The following is a 20340-nucleotide window of genomic DNA, read 5'->3' on the forward strand; positions in this document are numbered from 1 at the left end:
AAAAAATGGATTAAATTTAATTAGAGGGGGGTTCAGAATGTGTGTCCTTGCGATAATGGTTGTCAAAATGGATTCTGGCTCTTAAATAAGAGGCTTTTGAGCAGTAACTCTGACATGCATTTTTCCAGGTCGTGCAATTACATAAGTCTGCGTACAGGACTGCGGTGTCAGAGGGGAGAGAGTTGAGCTCAGTCTGTGTTTTGACGCTGAGCGCGGAGCAGCAGAGAGGAGTCGTCGCTCTTTCAACTGTTGGCCCCTAAAGCCTAATCTGGATTAGAGTTTCGTCCAGTCTACGGCCAGGACTCCAATAATCACATTATTCTGCATTGGGTTGACGCCTCCTGAAGCGGAAGGAAGGAGGAGCGATATTAAAGGGTGCCAATATCTCTGACGCTTTCACCTTAAAGATGAACTGTATTTGTATACGATCTTTTAAGGAGTTTGGCCAGCTGTGTCTATGTTTTTCTGTTTGCGACGAACACAGGCGACAATCTGAGTAAAGTTGACTGAATATTTGTTACCTACGGTGGGTGGATGGTGCGCATCTCCTCGTGTGCAGCACACCGCACTCTGCAGCAACCAGACTGATCACTGCAGCCTGCACTTGAAGCACATTTCTGCACAAACCGATGCCTTATTTACTATGGACTTCTCCTCGCCTGTGCCAGTGATCTCTCATGAGCAGCTGGTCAAATATGGCAGATTCATGTGAGTGTTTTCCTTTTACCGATTGCGGCAAATACTTGTTTATTATGACCATATGATACCTGCCTTCATTTTCAAATACAGCCCAGGACCTGATTAATTGTCTAAAGGTGAAGACAGAAAGAGCGCATACTGACTGTAACTGTCTGAGAGACAGTTGAAAGACAGTTGAGATTTAATTGAAATGTTTATTTTACATTTTGTAACAATTTCATTAGTGTTTCAATTCATGGTTATTAAAACTGATTTAAGGAATGTAAGAACGAGGTTGATTCGTAGTAATTGGTCACATGGTCGTAGTTCGGAGGTCGCACCTGTGGCATTGTGGGGCGGCGGAGCGCGCCATCACGGCTAAAGAGTAGGACGCCGTCATGGCTACAGGAGAAGTGCATACGGCCGCAAGATATTAGTACTGCATGGTCCAAGAGGCGCACACGGTAACCTTTATTTTGCATTTTTGTATGGTTTTGTTATTGTTTGTGATGGTTGTGTGGCCTTGAATGGACAATTTTATATGTTTTTGCTGGCTAGTCGGGACCTGTTTGTGTTCGGGTGTTAGCGCCCATGCTATTGTGGAGCCTGTCTGGGCTCTGGACATTTTTGAGAGACTCTGAAGAGCAAGAGATGTGTGTTTCAAAAATGTTTGTCTTTATTTTGTAGTTTTCACGGTGTCTGCGGAAGAGGAAGTACGGAGAAATAAAACTCGAAAGACATCAGTATGATGCGTGGCCATTATTGCTTTGGACCGGTGTAGTTACAGTGAAAACGTAACGCCAGTATGGCCGAGAATCCAGAGTAAGAGTCCAGAGCAGCGGGTGTCCGTCCAGGAGAGAGAGGGCAGCGCAATCACCGGAGCAGCGTATGACCAAAGACGAGACCGGAGAAGAGGCGTGCCGATAGAGAGGACACGGGAGAGTCGCTCCTAATACCGGATTGAGAGTATCGCGACTTCGCCACTAGAGGGCAGCATCAGCGCGACTACAGCTCTGCAAACATCCTCTTCAGGCTTCAGCGTGCAGTGACTGTTTCATCCCATAGCTGTCAACACAGAGGGCGGCTCTACTGACGGCGCCAGGTTTGACTGTACCATCTCTACTTCCTTATGGATAGTTTATACAACTTCAAAGAAAGCAATTATTCAAGAGAGGTACTGTGCAAGAAAAGACTTGTTTAACAAAAAAAAAAAAAAAAATACTAGTTCATTACTGAAAGAGTAATTGATTTTTCTTCATTGTTCCTGTTTTGTCAGTGTATTTGTTATTAATGTTTTAATGGTGTTTTTCTACTTCAGAGTTTGAATTCATAATCAAAGAAGTGCATTAAGAGGTTTATTTGAGTTAATTGTTGCTAAACATTAGTACTTTGACTACACTGATAACCACATAGTGGTAAAGGGTTTATTTGCTTGTTTGCATATTTAACAACAACTTTGTAAAAAGGGGTGCTTTTTCTAAAATAGTGTCTTTTCAAAAATGTACAATGTCACTTCATGGGGAAAAATCACTAGGTGTTGATTTAAGTGAACAAATAGAGTCCCTCCAAGAAGAACTGACCAGTTTAAATGAACAATTAAAATCACAAACTGATGGCACTGAAAGGGAGAGATTAGAGGCACTTATAGGTGATCTTCATGCTGAAATAGAAATACTCAGAGTATCAGCTGTTGAGCCTACCTCCGCCACCTCCAAAACAGATCAACTCAGGAAATCTTCAAGAGAGAGAAAGTTAACCCCTAAAATGCTGGAACTGAAGCAACAAGAGACTTCTCAAAGAGAGAGTAAATTCATCACACTGTATGAAAAATGGAAACAGCAGGTTAAAGCCTCACGCACCAAACTGAAGGAGGAATGCTCCGATGGAGACTTGGGTGACATGATGGATGCTGTTGAGGAGCTGGAGTCACAAGTGAAAGATGCATATGTAAATATACGATCTCATTCAGCACCTTCTACTGAGATCAGAAGAAAAATGGACTCCTGCACAGCAGTAACAAGAGATTTGATGGAGTTGATGAAAGTGCGCATGAGTGAAGTAGGACAAGAGGAATTTGACGCTAAAGCAGAAAATGCAAGGCTTCATATGGTGCTTGACAGAGAGTATGCCCAGTCCATATTTGGGTCTACAATCACCAAATCTACTGTTCGCAGTCACCACTTAAGCCATTCATCAGAACAGCAAAGCATTACAGCAAGAAGAGCAGAATGCGCTGCAGAGTTAGCCGCAAAGAAGGCTGAAATGAACATGGAAGAGGCAATTGCTGCACAAAAGCAACAACTTAAAAGACTGGAAAATCAGAGAGATCTTGATGTGATAGCTGCTAAGCTTAAAGCGTACTCTGAGGCTGATTCAAGTGAGGTCTGCAACGAAAATAAAGCAGCAGACAGTAAGGTGACCAGTCCTCCAGTGCCCTGTAAAGAAATGAAAAGGGAACAAACATATCACAACAATAACAAAGACCAAATAAACAATACTGAGTACAATGAAGCATCATTAGTACAAGCTCTTCATGACACAATGGTACTTACCAGACTTCCTGCACCTGAGCCTTCAGTCTTCTCAGGAGATCCACTTAAGTTCTTAGAGTGGAGCACAAGTTTCAAGGCACTGATTGAACGGCGATGCACAAATCCAGCAGACAGATTGTTTTACCTACAGAAATACATCAGTGGTGAGGCACGATCAGCAGTGGAAGGAAGCTTCTTCAGAAAAGATGACGAAGCCTATGACCAAGCATGGGAGGCATTGAACACTCGGTATGGTCACCCCTTCGTGGTCCAGCGTGCATTTAGAGAAAAACTGAATAACTGGCCAAAGATTGGCTCAAGAGAGTCGCTCAAACTGAGACAATTCAGTGATTTCCTGGCAGCCTGCAGCAACGCTATGCCACACATCAAAGGGCTTCAGGTGCTAAATGACTGTGAGGAAAATCAAAAGATGCTCCAAAAGCTCCCAGATTGGTTGGTCTCTCGCTGGAATCGTCATGTCACAAAACAGCTGCGACGAACAGAGGAATATCCCAATTTCAGGGAGTTTGCTGATTTCGTGGCTAAGGAGGCAGATATTGCATGCAATCCTGTGACATCATTTCATGCTTTAAAACACGCTGAAGAAAAGCCAACTAGAGACATAAATCGCCCAAAGGCTAATGTGTTCATTACAAACATGAAAGCATCAGATAAATCAATTACAGTGATGAAAACACACAGTGCTGTGGAGAACAGCTCAAAGGATTCAAATGGATCAAAGAAAGTGAACACCTCATTCACATCTCCAAACTCAGTCCCATGCGTATTCTGTGGAGAAAGTCATTCTATTCACAAATGCCAGAAGCTTGCCAGTAAACCTGTAGAGGAAAAGAGAAGGTTCATAATGGACAATAACCTGTGCTTTGGCTGTCTTAGAAGAGGACATAATTCAAAGGACTGCAAGAATAAAGCCACTTGTGGCATTTGTAAGAAACCTCATCCAACACCACTGCATGAGGATCGTCCTGCTGCTACAGACACATCCTCTTCACATGCCAAGCAAGCAGAAGAAAACACATCCGCCCTTTCTTGCTATGTGAGCAGAAACGAAGGTGGGAGCACATCCATGATAGTGCCTGTATGGATGTCTTCAAGCACCACTCCTGAAACAGAGACCTTAGTGTATGCCCTGTTAGATACACAGAGTAGCAACACTTTTGTAGACCAAGGGGTATGTGAAAAGATGGGGGTGGGTTTAGAGCCTGTTAAGTTGAAGCTAACCACTATGGTGGAAAAAGATTCCATCATTAAGAGTGATAGAGTCAGTGGTCTTAGAGTCAGAGGATTTTCCTCACAAGGCTTTGTCAACTTGCCACCTGCTTATACCAGAGATTTCATCCCACTGGAGCGTTCTCACATTCCTACCCCTGGAACTGCCAAAAAGTGGAAACATCTGAGCAGAATAGCTCAGGAAATACCAGAGCTGATGGAGTGTGAGGTTGGACTCCTCATAGGATATGACTGCCCCAAAGCCTTGGCTCCACGACAAGTCATCACAGGACGTGATGATGAGCCGTATGGCATCAAGACTGACCTAGGTTGGAGCATTGTCGGCAGCTCACCACAGGTAGCAAAGTCAACTGAAGTGACAGGTCTGTGCCATCGCATAGCTGTTAAAGAACTACCACTATTGACACCAGCCACTGTCATCAAAGCCCTTGAAGCTGACTTCAGAGATACTAACCCTGGGGAAAAGACTATTTCACAAAGTGACATACAGTTCACACAGTTACTGAATGAAAGAATATATCAGAATGCAGATGGGCACCTGGAAATGCCTCTCCCCTTTAAGACACGCCCACAACTGCCAGAAAACAAGAGGCTGGCTCTGGTGCGGCTGAAGCAGCTAAAGGGGAAATTTGAGAAAAATCCCAAATTTAAGGATGACTACGTTAAGTTCATGGACAGTGTCTTTAAGGATGGAGATGCAGAGAGAGCTGACAACCAACCCAAAACAGGAAATGTTTGGTATATTCCCCACCAAGGGGTATATCATCCTCGAAAGCCAGAAAAAATTAGGGTTGTGTTTGACTGCTCTGCCAAGTATGAGGGCACAGCTCTGAATGATCACTTACTTACTGGACCTGATCTCACCAACGGACTGACAGGAGTGCTCTGCAGGTTCCGCAAACATGCCATTGCAGTGATCTGTGATGTAGAGAAAATGTTTCACAGGTTCCATGTAAGTCCAGAGGACAGAGACTACTTACGTTTTCTGTGGTGGGAAAACGGCGATACAAAATCAGAGCCAAAGGAATACCGCATGCGAGTCCATCTTTTTGGAGCAGCTTCTTCTCCTGGCTGCGCAAATTATGGAATTAAGCACCTTGCAAGCCAAAACGAAAAGGACTATCCGGCAGCAGCCAATTTCATCAGAAAGAATTTCTACGTTGATGATGGCCTCATCAGCGTAGAATCTGTGGACACAGCCATCAAACTGGTGAGAGAGGCACAAGATGTGTGTGCAAAAGGAAAATTACACCTCCACAAGTTCATCTCGAATAGCAGAGAAGTCTTGGAATCTATTCCTGACAGGGAACGAGCTAGTGGAGTTCAAGATGTCGATCTCACTCATGATGAACTCCCAGTCCAGACCGTGTTAGGAGTAAAATGGAGTGTAAACAGCGACACCTTCTCCTTTAAAGTTGCCCTGGATGAGAAGCCTGCAACACGGCGGGGAATACTCTCCACAGTTGCCTCTGTTTTCGACCCACTAGGCTTCTTGGCTCCTTTCCTTCTACTGGGAAAGAAAATACTACAGGAAATGTGCCAAAAGGGCATTGGATGGGACGAACAACTGCCCACAGAGCTAAAGCCACGATGGGAGAGCTGGCTGAACGACCTGCAAAATCTGCAAAAGCTCCAGATCCCAAGATGCTTTGCCCCTGAAAACCTAGGGAAGGTTCAGAGGATTGAGTTGCACCATTTTTCAGACGCAAGCAATCAAGGGTATGGCCAGTGTTCATATATCAGAGTGGTAACAGAAGACAAAGTACATTGTTCTCTAGTCATAGGTAAGGCAAGGGTCGCCCCCACCAAAGTTGTAACCATACCTAGACTGGAGTTAACAGCTGCAGTGGTCTCCTCAGCAGTCAGCAGGATGTTGAAGGAGGAGTTGGAGCTCAAAGTCGACCAAGAATACTTTTGGACAGATTCACAGGTAGTCTTAGGCTACATTAACAATGAAGCTCGAAGATTTCATGTCTTTGTAGCGAATCGAGTTCAAAGAATCAGAGAAACAACAGACCCAACACAGTGGTACCACGTTGAGACTGACCAAAACCCGGCGGATCACGCCTCCAGAGGCCTCAGGGTGGCAGAGTTGATTAGTTCGACTTGGCTCACTGGACCAAAATTCCTGTGGCAAAGAGAGATTTTGACACCAAAACCAAATCCACAGCTTATGGTGGGAGATCCAGAAGTCAAAGTAACACAAGCATTACAAACAAGTGTAATGGAAGAGGACAAGTTTTTGGAGAGATTTGAGCGTTTCTCAAGATGGCATACAGCATTAAATGTGGTTGCTCGGATCCAGAAACTAGCAAAACGAGACAAAACAGCAGAGCCCATATCTGTTGAAGATAAAAGACAAGCCAGTCTTGTGCTTGTAAAGCTGGCACAAAAGGATGCTTTTAAAGAGGAGATGCAAACACTGAGCCATGACAAACTGCCTCATAGCCATCAGTTGTTTCAGCTCAACCCAGTATTGCAAGATGGTGTTCTCAGGGTGGGAGGGCGATTAAAGAACGCCTCCTTACCTTACGATTTGAAACATCCAGTGATCTTACCAAGAGACGGTGTGGTCACGAAGCTGATCCTAGGCTACTGTCATGAAAAAACTCAGCATCAAGGCAGAGGCCAGACCCTCAATGAGCTCAGAGCAAATGGTTACTGGGTAGTTGGTGGCAGCAAAGTTGTAGCTAACTACATCAGACAGTGTGTCACATGCAGGAGAGCTCGCCGACCAACAGAAAAACAAAAAATGGCAGATCTCCCTGCTAGCCGTGTTGATCCATCACCACCATTTTCTTTTTGTGGAATGGATTGTTTTGGACCCTTTCTCACAAAGCAGGGACGCAAAGAGTACAAAAGGTATGGGCTTATATTCACCTGCCTATCCTCAAGGGCAATCCACATTGAAATCTTGGAAGATTTAACAACGGATGCCTTCATCAATGCACTGCGATGTTTTATAGCAATTCGTGGAGCTGTAAGACAAATCAGGTCGGATCAAGGCACAAATTTCACTGGAGCAAAAAATGAACTGACAAAAGCTCTGAAAGAACTGGACAAAGACAGACTGACAGCTTACCTGGCTGAGAGACAATGTGACTTCACTATGAACATACCTGATGCCAGTCACATGGGAGGGGTTTGGGAACGGCAGATCAGGACAGTTAGGAGTGTCCTAAGCTGGGTCCTCTCCAAAAGTGCTGGAAGACTAGATGATGCTTCTTTAAGGACATTTTTCTATGAGGCAATGTCAATTGTTAACAGTCGCCCACTCACAACCAACAGTATTAATGATCCCAAAAGCCTAGAACCACTCACACCAAACCATTTACTAACCATGAAAAGTTCCATTCCGCTGCCTCCCCCAGGAAAATTTGTGGCTGAAGATGTGTACGCCAGGAAAAGGTGGCGCAGGGTGCAGTACCTGACGGAGCAATTCTGGAGTAGATGGAGGAAGGAGTATGTGGCAAACATCACGCTCAGACAACGCTGGCATTCTTCAAGACGAAATGTAGAGATTGGAGATATTGTCATTGTCAAACAGGAAGAGATTCCCCGCAGTGAGTGGAGACTTGGAAGGGTGCTAGATGTTTGCAGAGATGAGGATGGACTGGTTCGAAAGGCCACTGTACAAATGGGAAACAGTAAGCTAGGGAAAGAGGGTCAAGGACTTACTAATCTATCTATCCTTGAACGTCCTATTCATAAATTAGTTGTGCTTGTAGAAAACAACTAAAATGTGTTCCAATGTAACCAATCTGTAAACACATATCTGTGTAGAAAGTCAAAAGTAACAGTTCAGACGTGAGAGGTATAAGATACCAGTTGTTCTAGAAATTACTTGATTTATTCAAATGTTTTCACAAAAGTTATCATAAATCATAGTAATTTGGTGGGAGTGTAACTGTCTGAGAGACAGTTGAAAGACAGTTGAGATTTAATTGAAATGTTTATTTTACATTTTGTAACAATTTCATTAGTGTTTCAATTCATGGTTATTAAAACTGATTTAAGGAATGTAAGAACGAGGTTGATTCGTAGTAATTGGTCACATGGTCGTAGTTCGGAGGTCGCACCTGTGGCATTGTGGGGCGGCGGAGCGCGCCATCACGGCTAAAGAGTAGGACGCCGTCATGGCTACAGGAGAAGTGCATACGGCCGCAAGATATTAGTACTGCATGGTCCAAGAGGCGCACACGGTAACCTTTATTTTGCATTTTTGTATGGTTTTGTTATTGTTTGTGATGGTTGTGTGGCCTTGAATGGACAATTTTATATGTTTTTGCTGGCTAGTCGGGACCTGTTTGTGTTCGGGTGTTAGCGCCCATGCTATTGTGGAGCCTGTCTGGGCTCTGGACATTTTTGAGAGACTCTGAAGAGCAAGAGATGTGTGTTTCAAAAATGTTTGTCTTTATTTTGTAGTTTTCACGGTGTCTGCGGAGGAGGAAGTACGGAGAAATAAAACTCGAAAGACATCAGTATGATGCGTGGCCATTATTGCTTTGGACCGGTGTAGTTACACTGACAATGTAGTGATGAATTTAGCGTTTCTTCAAATGGTACGATGTCCTAGGAAAGTTGTATGTCCATTGTCTACAAACAGTCAATCAACCGCTTTTAGCGAAGGGGATATTGTCTCTTAATGATTTGCCTAATGCAGAGGTGTCCAAACTGTTCCACAAAGGGCCATGTGGTTGCAGGTGTTTGTTCCAACCAATCAAGAGCACACAGCTTGACCAATCAACTGTCTGACGACTGAGATCAGTTGATTAAATGAGTGAAGTCTGGTGTGCTGCTGCTTGGTTGGAACAAAAACCGGCAGCCACACGGCCCTTTGTGGAACAGTTTGGACACCTCTGGCCTAATGAGATAAAGTACAGCTTCACTAACACTGACCCTGTGATACCCAGACAAACACACACAGCCCTGTGCCAAATGTGTCAGTCATTGGGGCCAAACAGTAGTTTGAGGACAGGATGAAGCAAAGGAATGGCATGTTAAGAAAAAAAGGATGAAAAGCTGTCATGCCAGGCCATGGCATGGACAGTCTCCTCACGTGATCTCAGACAGCAGTACACTTGGGTTTTAAATGAAGTGCATCTCACAAAGAAAGAATATTGTGTCCTGTTTGTTCTTGTTAAGCCAGGATAGAAAGGCCACGAGGAGGACAGGGTGGGAAAGACATGATGACTTTTTGGCAGGATTGAATCCCATGCTCATGTCAGGATTAAAAATGGGATTTTCTGCTGGTCACATCATTTCTCCCTCCCCATTTTAATCCTTTCTGGGTGATCTTCTGCTCACTGGTAGACTCTTGAATCTACCTGTCACAACATAAGCAAATACGTAGGATTTGATAACACTTTCCAACATGGTTTTGTCATAAGGCTTACTAACTTTTTTGTCTAAATAAGCCTCCAGTACCTTCAGTCATTCAAAATTTAATTTACTAACTTCATTAACCTGTGGAATGACTTATTATCTGATTGTATCAACTCACAAAGTACTTTTTCATGTAGTACTCAAAATCCTCAACCTATATACACTTCTGAGTAACCCACTGTATTTGTATTTTTAAAAATTACAGATGAAATGTTTAGTTGACTAATCGGCTTTCCTCTATTGCTAAATATAAAATAGCAGCATTTGCTTCTTTTCCATTTTCCAAGGACAAACAAAAAACTAAAAGGGTTCCAGACTTTTCCCCTTGTAACCCTGTGTCAGTCCTCCGGTGGCTACTTTTACTTAATTCCTTACTTCTGCAGAAATTCATGCACAGTCCTGACTGGAAAGCTGCCAAGTCCCTGCTGACTATTCCACTGAGCAGCAAAGGTTTTCCTCTCGCTGTCAGCATGAACTGATCCAAACTGACTCCGAAGTAGAAATTGATTAGGGTAATGCAGGGCTGTCTGTAGCAGCGCTTTTGGTTAATTAAATTTGACAAAGAGCCCAGCAGGTTGATGCTACAAATTAACATCTCTTCTTATGAGCAGTGTGCAGAGAAGTGGAGAGATAAGGAAAGAGCCAACAGGCATGGGATGTTAAATTATGCTAGCAACATGGTGTCAAATGACTATTTGTGACCTTGAAAATTGATTTCATCCATGTCAGGATTAGAATTTATAATACACAGGACAACGGCCAGTCATTGCTCCAGTGTCTTCCTACTGTTATATTTTGTGTTGCTGCTTTTATGTCAAAATGCAGCTGCTAAATGGCAGGAACGTTTTTTGACAGCATTGTTGCCCTCTGTTTTATTTTCTAATGTGTAGGGAATCTGGCCTCAGAAATACAAACACTTTGTATTGCTCTTGAAGCCAGCTGGTGATCACATGACACTGCATTATGTGCAGCTGACAGCTAGCACATGTGAATCTGAAAATGTATCTAAAATTGAAAGTCATGCTGATTGCCCATTCATCAGATTTAATTCATGTCCCAAGTCTTAATTTCCTATTGTAAAAGCCTCTTTAATATGGAGGATTAGAGTTAATCCACTCTCTGTAACCTAGCTGTTGACTATCAGTCAATTGGGCTGTGCAGCATGTCGGGCACGATACATGTCAGTGGTTGTCACTTGTAAACAAGCTGTGAAGGGTGTGTTATAGAGCCATACACTCTCAAAGCCCTGATTTCTCGAGGGAGTGTCTAATTGTTGTGCTTTCAAAGGCATAATGGACAGTGGTTATGGTCTGGTTGCAGACCATAACCATTTACATTCATGACATGGAGAAGCTTAAACTTTACTAAATGTAACTGAGCTCTTACTCCGAGTTACACATGACTTCTCTCAATGCAGACAACTGGACTTCATGTGCGATTGCCTGTATATATAATTGAAGTGAGGGTGCATATACTGTAATATTCATCTTCAGTGCTCGGTCAAGTGTTAGTAGTTTGTCCTAAAATCAGACATTCTAGACACAAGGAACAGCAGCATGTGTTCACTTTTATCATCCACACAAGCAGATGCTGTCACAGATAGAGTTTTTTTTTCTGTGTTTCACTTTAATCAAACCTCAGGTGGCCACGAGTTTAGAGATGTGATCTTGTAATTGAAGAGTTTCCATTTTGAATCCCTGAACCATCTGGGGGAATTTTGGCAGAGGATGCAAATGAGTAACAGTCTCCATCTTCTGAAAGCAAGGTGGGAAGAAAACTGCACAAATATTTAAAATGACAAGAAAAGAAGGCTGTTGTTTTACGGAGCATCTTTCACGGGTCCTAAGATTAAGACAAAACATGTCGAACTGGCACAAGCAGCCTAATGGAACATGGCTAATGGATTGGATCATTGCATCTAATTTGGGATTAGCTGTGGCATTCCATGCTAATGACTCCCTAGATTATTCCAGAAACAAACTACTCCATCCCTACCTTACCTCAAACTCAGACTGTATATGAATTGACAGCGCACACAGAGTGAAACACAAAATGCCTGCAGAGGAAAAGTAAAAGGGACATTGGAGAGAGTGCAGAGGAGATTAGAAACGAAAGGTCTAAAGGTGAAATGAGAGAGAAAATTAGAAAAGTGACAGAGAAGAATGAAATGGGAAGAAAATCAGAGCAAGAAGAAGCTGCACAGAGGTTTTGCATTAACTGTTATGCTGTCATTAAAAGAAATCTTACAAAGGATTTGTTGAAGCTGTTTAAATGGTCACATTTATGATAATATGTTTTCCTTGTTTCTCCATTTCCAGCATCCAACATTATGAGCCACACAAAGAGGATCTTACAAGTCTACATCCAGTTTCAGACTAACAGTGTTAGCACCATGCTCCATGTTTTGGAAGTCTGCTACTCCTGGTTGACTGCATTCTCACCATAGTTCGTGGCCGACGGTCAGCATGGAGGAGAGCAAGCTCATCTTCAGCCTGGATCGCCACGATGAGGGTCCCACTGTGGCCTTCTCTAAAGACAAACCACAAGCCAGAGAGAGCTTGTGTCTGGGGATCGATTTGGACCTGAGCCAAGGCCAGCGCTCCCAGCCCCCCTTCCTGCCTCACTCCCCCTCCTCCCCAGGCTCCTTAGCTGATCTGTCAGCATTATCAGCAGGTCTGCTCGTCACCACCAACTTGGTGAAATCCTCCTCCACGGACTTGGAGCCGAGGGAGAGCAACTCTCTAAGAGGCAAACCACTCCTTAGCCTGGTCAAGTCCCTGAGCACAGAGATCTCCCGTCGGGTTGAGCCAGAGGTTAACCTCTCCAAGTCTGACTCCAAACTGCACTTGCATCCCTGGAAGCAGGTTACCCAGTCAAAGATCCCAGAGGCAAGGCCTGAAGCAGGAGTACTTAATGAGAATGATAACTGGATGTCACCTCCTTCCACGGGCAGCATGTCTCCCACTGAACCCCGGGGCAGCTCTCTGATCGCTGAGCTGGAGGACACACGGAGGAAGTTCTCAGAGGCCATGCAGGATCCTCTGAGCATGCTGAGTAAGATCATGGGGGATGAAAGCTCTGGCAGCCCCAAGCAGGGGAGGTCTTGTGGTGTTGGAGACTCACCAGCCTCCCAGTGGAGCTGTGGAAGAGAGGGAAGCAGTGAAGATGCGGACTTTAAGTGCCGGAGGAGGACTGATGGTGAGCACAGAGGTGTGTGTGAGACTCCTCTGAGAAGACTCCAGAAGGGTTCAATGATAAAATCCTCTGTCTCCCCAGAACGCCACACCCACAGCAGAGACAGCCATTATGAAATTCGCACGTATGGAGATATGATTCAAGTGGTGGAACTCCAGAATGGATCCAGAGGGACACATCACAAAACTTACACCCAGTCTCAAGGCACAGTCCCAGGCTCATCGCTGCCTATCCGCTGGCTCTTTCCTGTGGGTCTTCTAGCTTATGGGTTCTTTGTGCTGCCCCTCCCCTCCTATCTGACGGGTCTGTCTGTGGGGGTCGCATGTGGCTTTTTGCTGGGTCTGGTGGTCGTATTCATGTTTGCTCCACGACGCTCAAACTCCAGAGGCAAGGGCAAGGGTGCTCAGTTCAATTCCAGCATGGGTCCACTTGATGGAAAACACACAGATCCAGAAATCCTAGAGGTAATAAATTTGTAAAATATGGTGTATATTTACGTACGTATAAGTATATATAAAGAAAGGGGTAACATTAAAGAGATATGCTGACGTTGCATCTCTGTGTCTCTTTACTTTTACCCAAACATGTCTCTGTGCAGTGTAGTGCCCATGTAAGTGTATCAGAGCAAAGGCCCAGGCACTGATTTGGAAAAACCACTGGACTGAAAACAGCGTGGGTGATTTTTCAGGCTGACATTTTGGTGTGGGTGAAAGTGTGTTTTGTTTTCTCTTTCAAACATTTTCTCTGTCAGCCCTTCAGCCTAGTGAACTCACAGATGGTCATACCTGCAGCAGTTTTTTGCATGTTCTCTCTTATTTGGGACAGAATTCTGTTGTTAATTAGTTTAGATTTAAAAAAAAAACCCTGATAATTTAATTTCGAGAAAAAAAGGAATCCACACATATCTCATAAGTTTTAAGCCATGCTAGCAGCATGGCTCTAGTGTTGGCCAGTCCACCACTGATTATGTTCATAATACCATTGTGTGTCAGTACGGCCTGACAGAGCTGCTAGCATGGCTGTAGACTGTTAGCCTTGCTCTTTGATGTGCAGAGAAACCTCTGCAGAGGCTCCTGCAGTAAGTACTTTTCTGTCCTGTGACTGATTTGGCTACATGGAAATGAGCTTGAAGCTCTAGTGTTTGCTCTGCAGGGTGAGAGATCAGAACAGCAAACAACAGCAGCCATGCGAGGCACTGGATTGCACTAAAGATAAAGACTATCAGTGGTGCCTAATGGATTAGTTTTGAGGTAATTACTGTATGAAAAATTACCCTCAGGCACAGCAGGTTCAGCATCTAAAGAGAGGGTTATTTTGATAATTGCTTTCACAAAGCACTTCTTGATAGCTGAGTGGTGCCGTCTGCCTCGATAAATGCAGAGTTAGCAGGTTCAAATAAGGTAAAGTTTATGAGGACAGAGGAGTTACTACCATGAGGCCGTATTCTAAGACACGTCTACAGTGTTAAATGAGACAGATGTATTCTGCTGAGGCTCATGTTTCCCCTCCTGCTGAGCTGCATTGTCACAGTTTGCACCACTCACTGTGAATTTCATTTGCCTCAGTAGAGACTGCACATTTACTTGTTCATTACTGATTTTAACAGTTTGTCAAATGCACGTAAATATAGCCACAACACAGCTGGCAAGATTGTTCAGTTCAGAAATTGGAATGTGAAGCAATTTGTGACTGGCTGTGTCACTACTATTATAATTTACTTCCAGGGCTGGATGAATGAGACGCACAGCTACGACCCTGAGACTTTCCATCCCTCCATCACGCACTCTGTCTATGTCACACTGGAGGGCAGCCGGCTGCACCTGTCATACCCGCGCACCAACATCCCTCGGTGGGCGGCATTTGATGAGATGCACCGCGAGGCCATCTTTTTGCATTCACGGACTTATCAGCTGGCTAACTGTAAGGTCAGTGTGTCTGCAAAAAAAAAATATTCTCATCTCTGGGTCCCAGCAGGGCTGGCATGTCCCTCAGAGGGGAGTAAAAGAGTGAGAGGCAAGGCGACCTCTTGCCTGAACTCTTCACTCAACATCACTTTTCACCCACTTTGTCATCTAACACGGAGATGAAAGACCAGAAGGATTACGACTGAAGTGATGATGCTCTGAATAAACTTGACCCCTCCACTCTGCCGGTCGCATATCGAAACAGGCTACATTAGTTTGCTGTAGGGTAATAGAATAAAGCTAATACACTATCTAATCAATGTGGGGAGTGCTTTGGCAAAAGTGAACTGTCAACACAAATTCTGCCTGCCAGCATATCCTTTGTAATGAAAATACAGATAAAAAGAGAATGACACTTTTCCTTTTATTTGTCCTTTCTGTTAATTTTTACCCAAGGTGTCTTTGTTGCCTCCTGGTTTGGCTCGCAAGAGGGTGTGGAACAAGAAATATCCCATCTGCATCACTCTGGCTGAGGGGGAGGTAGAGGAGGAGAATCTGGTTGAAGGGCAGGAGGAAGAAGAAAGGGCAGAGAGGTACACCATCCTGGACCACCAGCTTCCTGTCACCCTCTACCTGTTTGGCCGCACAGGAAGAGAGAAGGAGGAGTGGTTCCAGCACTTCCTATCTGCTTCCAGGACCGGTGCCAAGGGCAGTGTGAGCGGTGAGGAGAACACAGGTAAGAAGATGTTGATGGTTTATGGCGACTGGTTATGTATACCAGCTCCTTCAGCCCACTCATCACCTGCTCATCTGTCTTAAACGTGTCATTCAGAAACACCATCAGGTGGAGATCCAGTTAAAGAGAGCACAGAGGAGCAGCAGGATTTGCCAGGAGCCACAAAAACAAGAACGCTCGTGGACTACAGCACCTACATGACTCAAATGATTGGCTCAGAGAGTTGCAATGCCACTCCCAGTCCCTGCCACAGTGACAAGGGAAGCCCCACGACCCACAAGAAGGTCAATGAACAACACTTTTATTTAGCTTGTGTTATAAAATTATGTGGACTTTAAACTGTCCCCCCTGGTATATCGGATTCCATTTAAAGAAGCCTTGTCCGTCTTGATCAGATATCACAACTTTGCTTCTGCTCTGCTTAACCTCTGGATGTCATGCTAATACTTTACATAGTTCCCATTGATCAAATCTGGTCGATATCAGCTACTGTTCTACTGCTCTGCTCTGCACAGATCAGCCTTTTCCAGGATGCTGGCTCAGCCAAACACATCCTTGCTGACCAGACCAAATGTCAATGTGCAGAAATATCAGCTATCACCTAGCTGGAAGGATATTAATAGGAACTGAGTGTGGTGCATCTGCAGTATACCAGGCTCAGCTGCTAATTCTGGCTTGGGTGTTTTGGAATTAGCACCTCATGGAAAAACAGTCTGTCCTGATGTTTAGAGGAGGTAGCTGCAAAATTAACAGTGAACACCGGACTTAGTTATCGATTGGAATAGATATGGCAAAAGTTTTTATCTGGCATCTCTGTTTTATCAGGTCAAATAACCTTTAAAAAATTCTTGTGCTGAAGTATATACCTTCCAATGACTTATTTCTCTGTAATTCCCTGCAGATTCTCAATGAAGAGCACAGCTCTGGAGGTCAAGCTGGAGCGGAGTCCAGTGCAGGTTCAGGAGCAGGGGCATGCTCCGTAGAGGGCCAGCCCACTTGGGTGAACTCCCTAGTGGGAAGGATCTTCTGGGACTTTCTGCGGGAGAAGTACTGGACCGATCAGGTGGCGGACAAGATCCAGAAGAAACTCAGCAAGATCAAGGTGAGGGTGGCTGAGGATGGGGATTTATTTTTCAAGGGTAACTGAAGTCCTTGGGTGAAAAATGATTGGTTTAACTGATTCTCTTTGTCTCACTTTTCATATGCACATTCATCTTCAGATTCACACCAACTCATCAACTGCATCATCAGTGTTATGATGGCAAATGACATGAGTGCTCTGTAGGTCAGAGCTCTATAAACTGTGGAACTCAATGATATGACCTGAACATCATCTCACATCATTGCACAAAGTCAAAGACATGTCATTACCTGCCTCATTGCTGTGTGTGTGTGTGTGTGTGTGTGTGTGTGTGTGTGTGAGAGAGAGAGAGAGAGAGAGAGAGAGAGAGAGAGAGAGAGAGAGAGAGAGAGAGAGAGAGAGAGAGAGAGAGAGAGAGAGAGAGAGAGAGAGAGAGAGAGAGTCTGCTGATAATGCACTCCCTCTGGTTCCAAAGGCAAGCAGGTGGGGGAGCACTGATGGCATCACAGCATCCCATTACTCATTTCCTGTTCTCCTCTCTGACATGCACCATCCTTTTTACTCCTCTGTCTCTCTTTTGCTTCTCTCTCCTTCACACACACATACACACACACACACTCACACGTACACGTACACACACTCACACTTGCTGCGGGCTTCCATTGCTTGCTCATTTGTTTGAAGTGATTAGCTACCTGCGGGTCTCTGTGTTTGTTTTACACAGATTTAATTTTAAAGTTTTTATGTCTGTCATGAACACAGCGTGTGCACTAATTAAATTCTTTTTTGTCCCATTATAGTTGCCATACTTCATGAATGAGCTGACTCTGGCGGATCTGGACATGGGCACCTGCCTACCTCAGGTCCTTAACACCTCCAAACCTACACTGGACCGCAGAGGTACAGTAGGTGTATGTGTGTCATTAATTTGTATATATATTCTATTATATTCTTTTCTGTACCACTATGCATCTGAGGAGTCACCAAATAAGGTTTACCCGACAGTCTCTACCCAGATCTCTCTCTCTCTTGCAGTCAGCTCAGGCCATGATCCTGTTTATTTCATTACAGAGTTCGTTGTGCCCACCCTAAAAGCTTTATATTGTCTCCTTCTGAGGAGATTAGCAATCCTCTTAGGCTTGAACTAAGCTCAACCAACAATAACACGGCCAAGCTATCCCCTATTTGTCTAATGTTCCCACTGCAACAACACTGGGCCAGACTAGATCAAGAAGAGATGTTGGCTCAGCCTCCAAACCAAACTCAGGGTTTAGATTAAAGTTCCTTAAGAAATCCAAAGCAAAGCATTACCTATTGGCTTTTCTTTTCTCTCTGCTTAACTCCCTCCCTCTGTCTCCAAGGCCTGTGGCTGGAAATGGAGTTGATGTACACAGGTTGCCTTCAGATGACCCTGGAGACTAAGATGAACCTGTGTAAGCTGGGTAAAGAGGGAGAGGACGAGGCTCACAATGTCCCAGAGACGCAACAAGTGGGGTGAGGCCTGTCTCCAGTTCATATTTCTTAATATATAAAGAGAGTATGTGGAGGCAAAGGTGAACATACCAAGGAGAAAGGTGTTTTCTAAGCTTGTTTTAAGAGATACCACTGGTATGTTTTACAGCTCTAAGCCCAGGCTGTGTATACTGGCTGACAGTGATGAAGAGTCATCGAGCGCAGGCTCGTCTGATGAAGAGGAAGTCCCCCTATCTGAGTCCCAGGGATCTGTGGGAGACAAGAGCACAGTAGTAGCAACTGATGGGTAAATTAACAACTTTACTGTTGTTTTCTATCACAGAGATCAAATACATCATGGGTCATAGGTCACAAACTTGCACTGCACCTCACTGTACATTTAACTTTTAATTTGGCTCCTTTTAGTTCCCTCATTAGTTTTACCAGTCAGTATAAACACAGTCAGTCATTTTATTAGGAAGGACAAGACATTTTTTGGGCTTGCACTGAGAAGTCTTCAGACTCACCAATTTATCCTAAGTCAGATGTAATGTATGTTTCAGAAAATGTTTTCGCTGCCAATTCAGACAGTTTACCATTAGCAACTTGAACAAAACAAACCACTCTCAGCCATTCTGGGATTTCCAGTTTAGAAATATATATAATACATTTTCCCTTGTCCTTATTTTACCCCAGGCACACTGGCGGCAGCACTAGTAGGAAAATCCTGAGATTTGTGGACAAGATAGCAAAGTCCAAATACTTCCAGAAGGCCACAGAGAACGAGTACATCAGGAAGAAGATCGCTGAGGTGTCCAACATGCCTCTGATGCTCAGCGTAGAGGTCCTGGAGCTCTCTGGTACTCTGGCCATCAACATCCCACCTCCTCCTACTGACAGGATATGGTACTTTGATTTCACACGCTAATTCAATGCTAACTGCACATTTACTTGTTCATTATTTATCTGCATATTTCTTCACTAATACTCTTTTTCTCTCAGGTACAGTTTCCGGGTGCCTCCCAGGTTAGACCTTCATGTGCGTCCCATGCTGGGAGAGAGGGAGGTCACCTTCACCCATGTCACTGAGTGGATCGAGAAAAAACTGCAGTGTGAGTTCCAGGTGAGTCCATCTGTGAATCTGTTTGTCAGTGCATAAAGCATTATGCTAATGTTCTGAAATGATTAATTCAGAATAATTTAATCTTGATTTTTCTTTGTGACTGTATAAGTGAAGCATGAGAAGCACAGTAGACAGTCTCCTAACTTGTAATCATTCCTGCTCAACAGAAAGTGTTTGTCATGCCCAATATGGATGATCTATATCTGCCCCTGATGACATCTGGCCTGGAAAACCCACCTGCATCCCACCACTCTTCAGTCCAATCCACATCCCAACAATCCTCCATGGAGTCCCAGGAGTACATGTCAGAATAATGCCCCCTTGAGGGAACAGATGGGACATTCCTGATGCAAAAAATGCCATTGTACAGCTATTGCCATGAATCTCTAATGGATTCTGAGGCTGCTGCAGCTGGGTACTGGCTTGGTGTTTATCCTGAGTGTGTTCATTAACCAGTGCAGGATAGATGCCTCCTGATGGCACACTGAACATGGTATTGACCTCGAGACTGTGACAATGGTGCTACAGTGCCCCCTACTGTGAAGATAATTTAACTGTGACTAACACCCTCACCGGTGAGAGCACATAGTCCACTGAATTTGCAAAAGGCAACATTTTTTTAAAGCTGATGCTGAAATAGATGCAAGACTGAAAGAAACTGGTTGTCTCTTTACTGCACAAAAACAAGGTGTTGGTTACAGTTTTGAAACAGCGCAGATTGAACAACAAACTATCCACCCATCAATTTTCTAATCTTCTGATTCAGTTAAGGGTTGTGAGGCTGAAGAAACTAGAAACGGAAAAACGTAGAAATAATAACCCGATAAGTACTTGGTTCTGTTCAGCCAAGCTGCCATGGTGCATGTTATTCCTGAACAGTGTTACTGTGATATGCTCATGGATTCATCTGTGAACAATAAAAAAAATTTCAAAACTTTAAATCTAAGTTAATTGCTGAACTTAAACTGCGCATAAATATGTAGATGATGCAATTAAAACACAAA

At 44.1% G+C, this 20340-nt stretch overlaps 1 protein-coding gene across 2 annotated transcripts; it reads left to right on the plus strand.

The window, feature by feature from the left end:
- The first annotated feature begins 332 nt into the window (after positions 1-332).
- On the plus strand, positions 333-20219 carry LOC121198597 (testis-expressed protein 2-like). Of its 2 annotated transcripts, none has more exons than XM_041062854.1 (12): positions 333-708; positions 12164-13504; positions 14765-14965; positions 15401-15680; positions 15777-15964; positions 16582-16782; positions 17562-17670; positions 18123-18255; positions 18383-18520; positions 18910-19119; positions 19216-19336; positions 19504-20219. In XM_041062854.1, exons 2-12 carry the CDS (start codon positions 12311-12313, stop codon positions 19648-19650), a joined length of 2922 nt encoding a protein of 973 aa, XP_040918788.1. In that variant the 5' UTR covers positions 333-708; positions 12164-12310; the 3' UTR covers positions 19651-20219. The 2 variants fall into 2 exon arrangements, with proteins under 2 accessions (XP_040918788.1, XP_040918789.1); XM_041062855.1 differs by having other exon boundaries at positions 17562-17661.
- Positions 20220-20340: the final 121 nt, after the last annotated feature.

The sequence above is a fragment of the Toxotes jaculatrix genome, chromosome 18 (genome assembly GCF_017976425.1).
Source record: "Toxotes jaculatrix isolate fToxJac2 chromosome 18, fToxJac2.pri, whole genome shotgun sequence".
Taxonomy (NCBI): Eukaryota; Metazoa; Chordata; class Actinopteri; family Toxotidae; genus Toxotes; species Toxotes jaculatrix.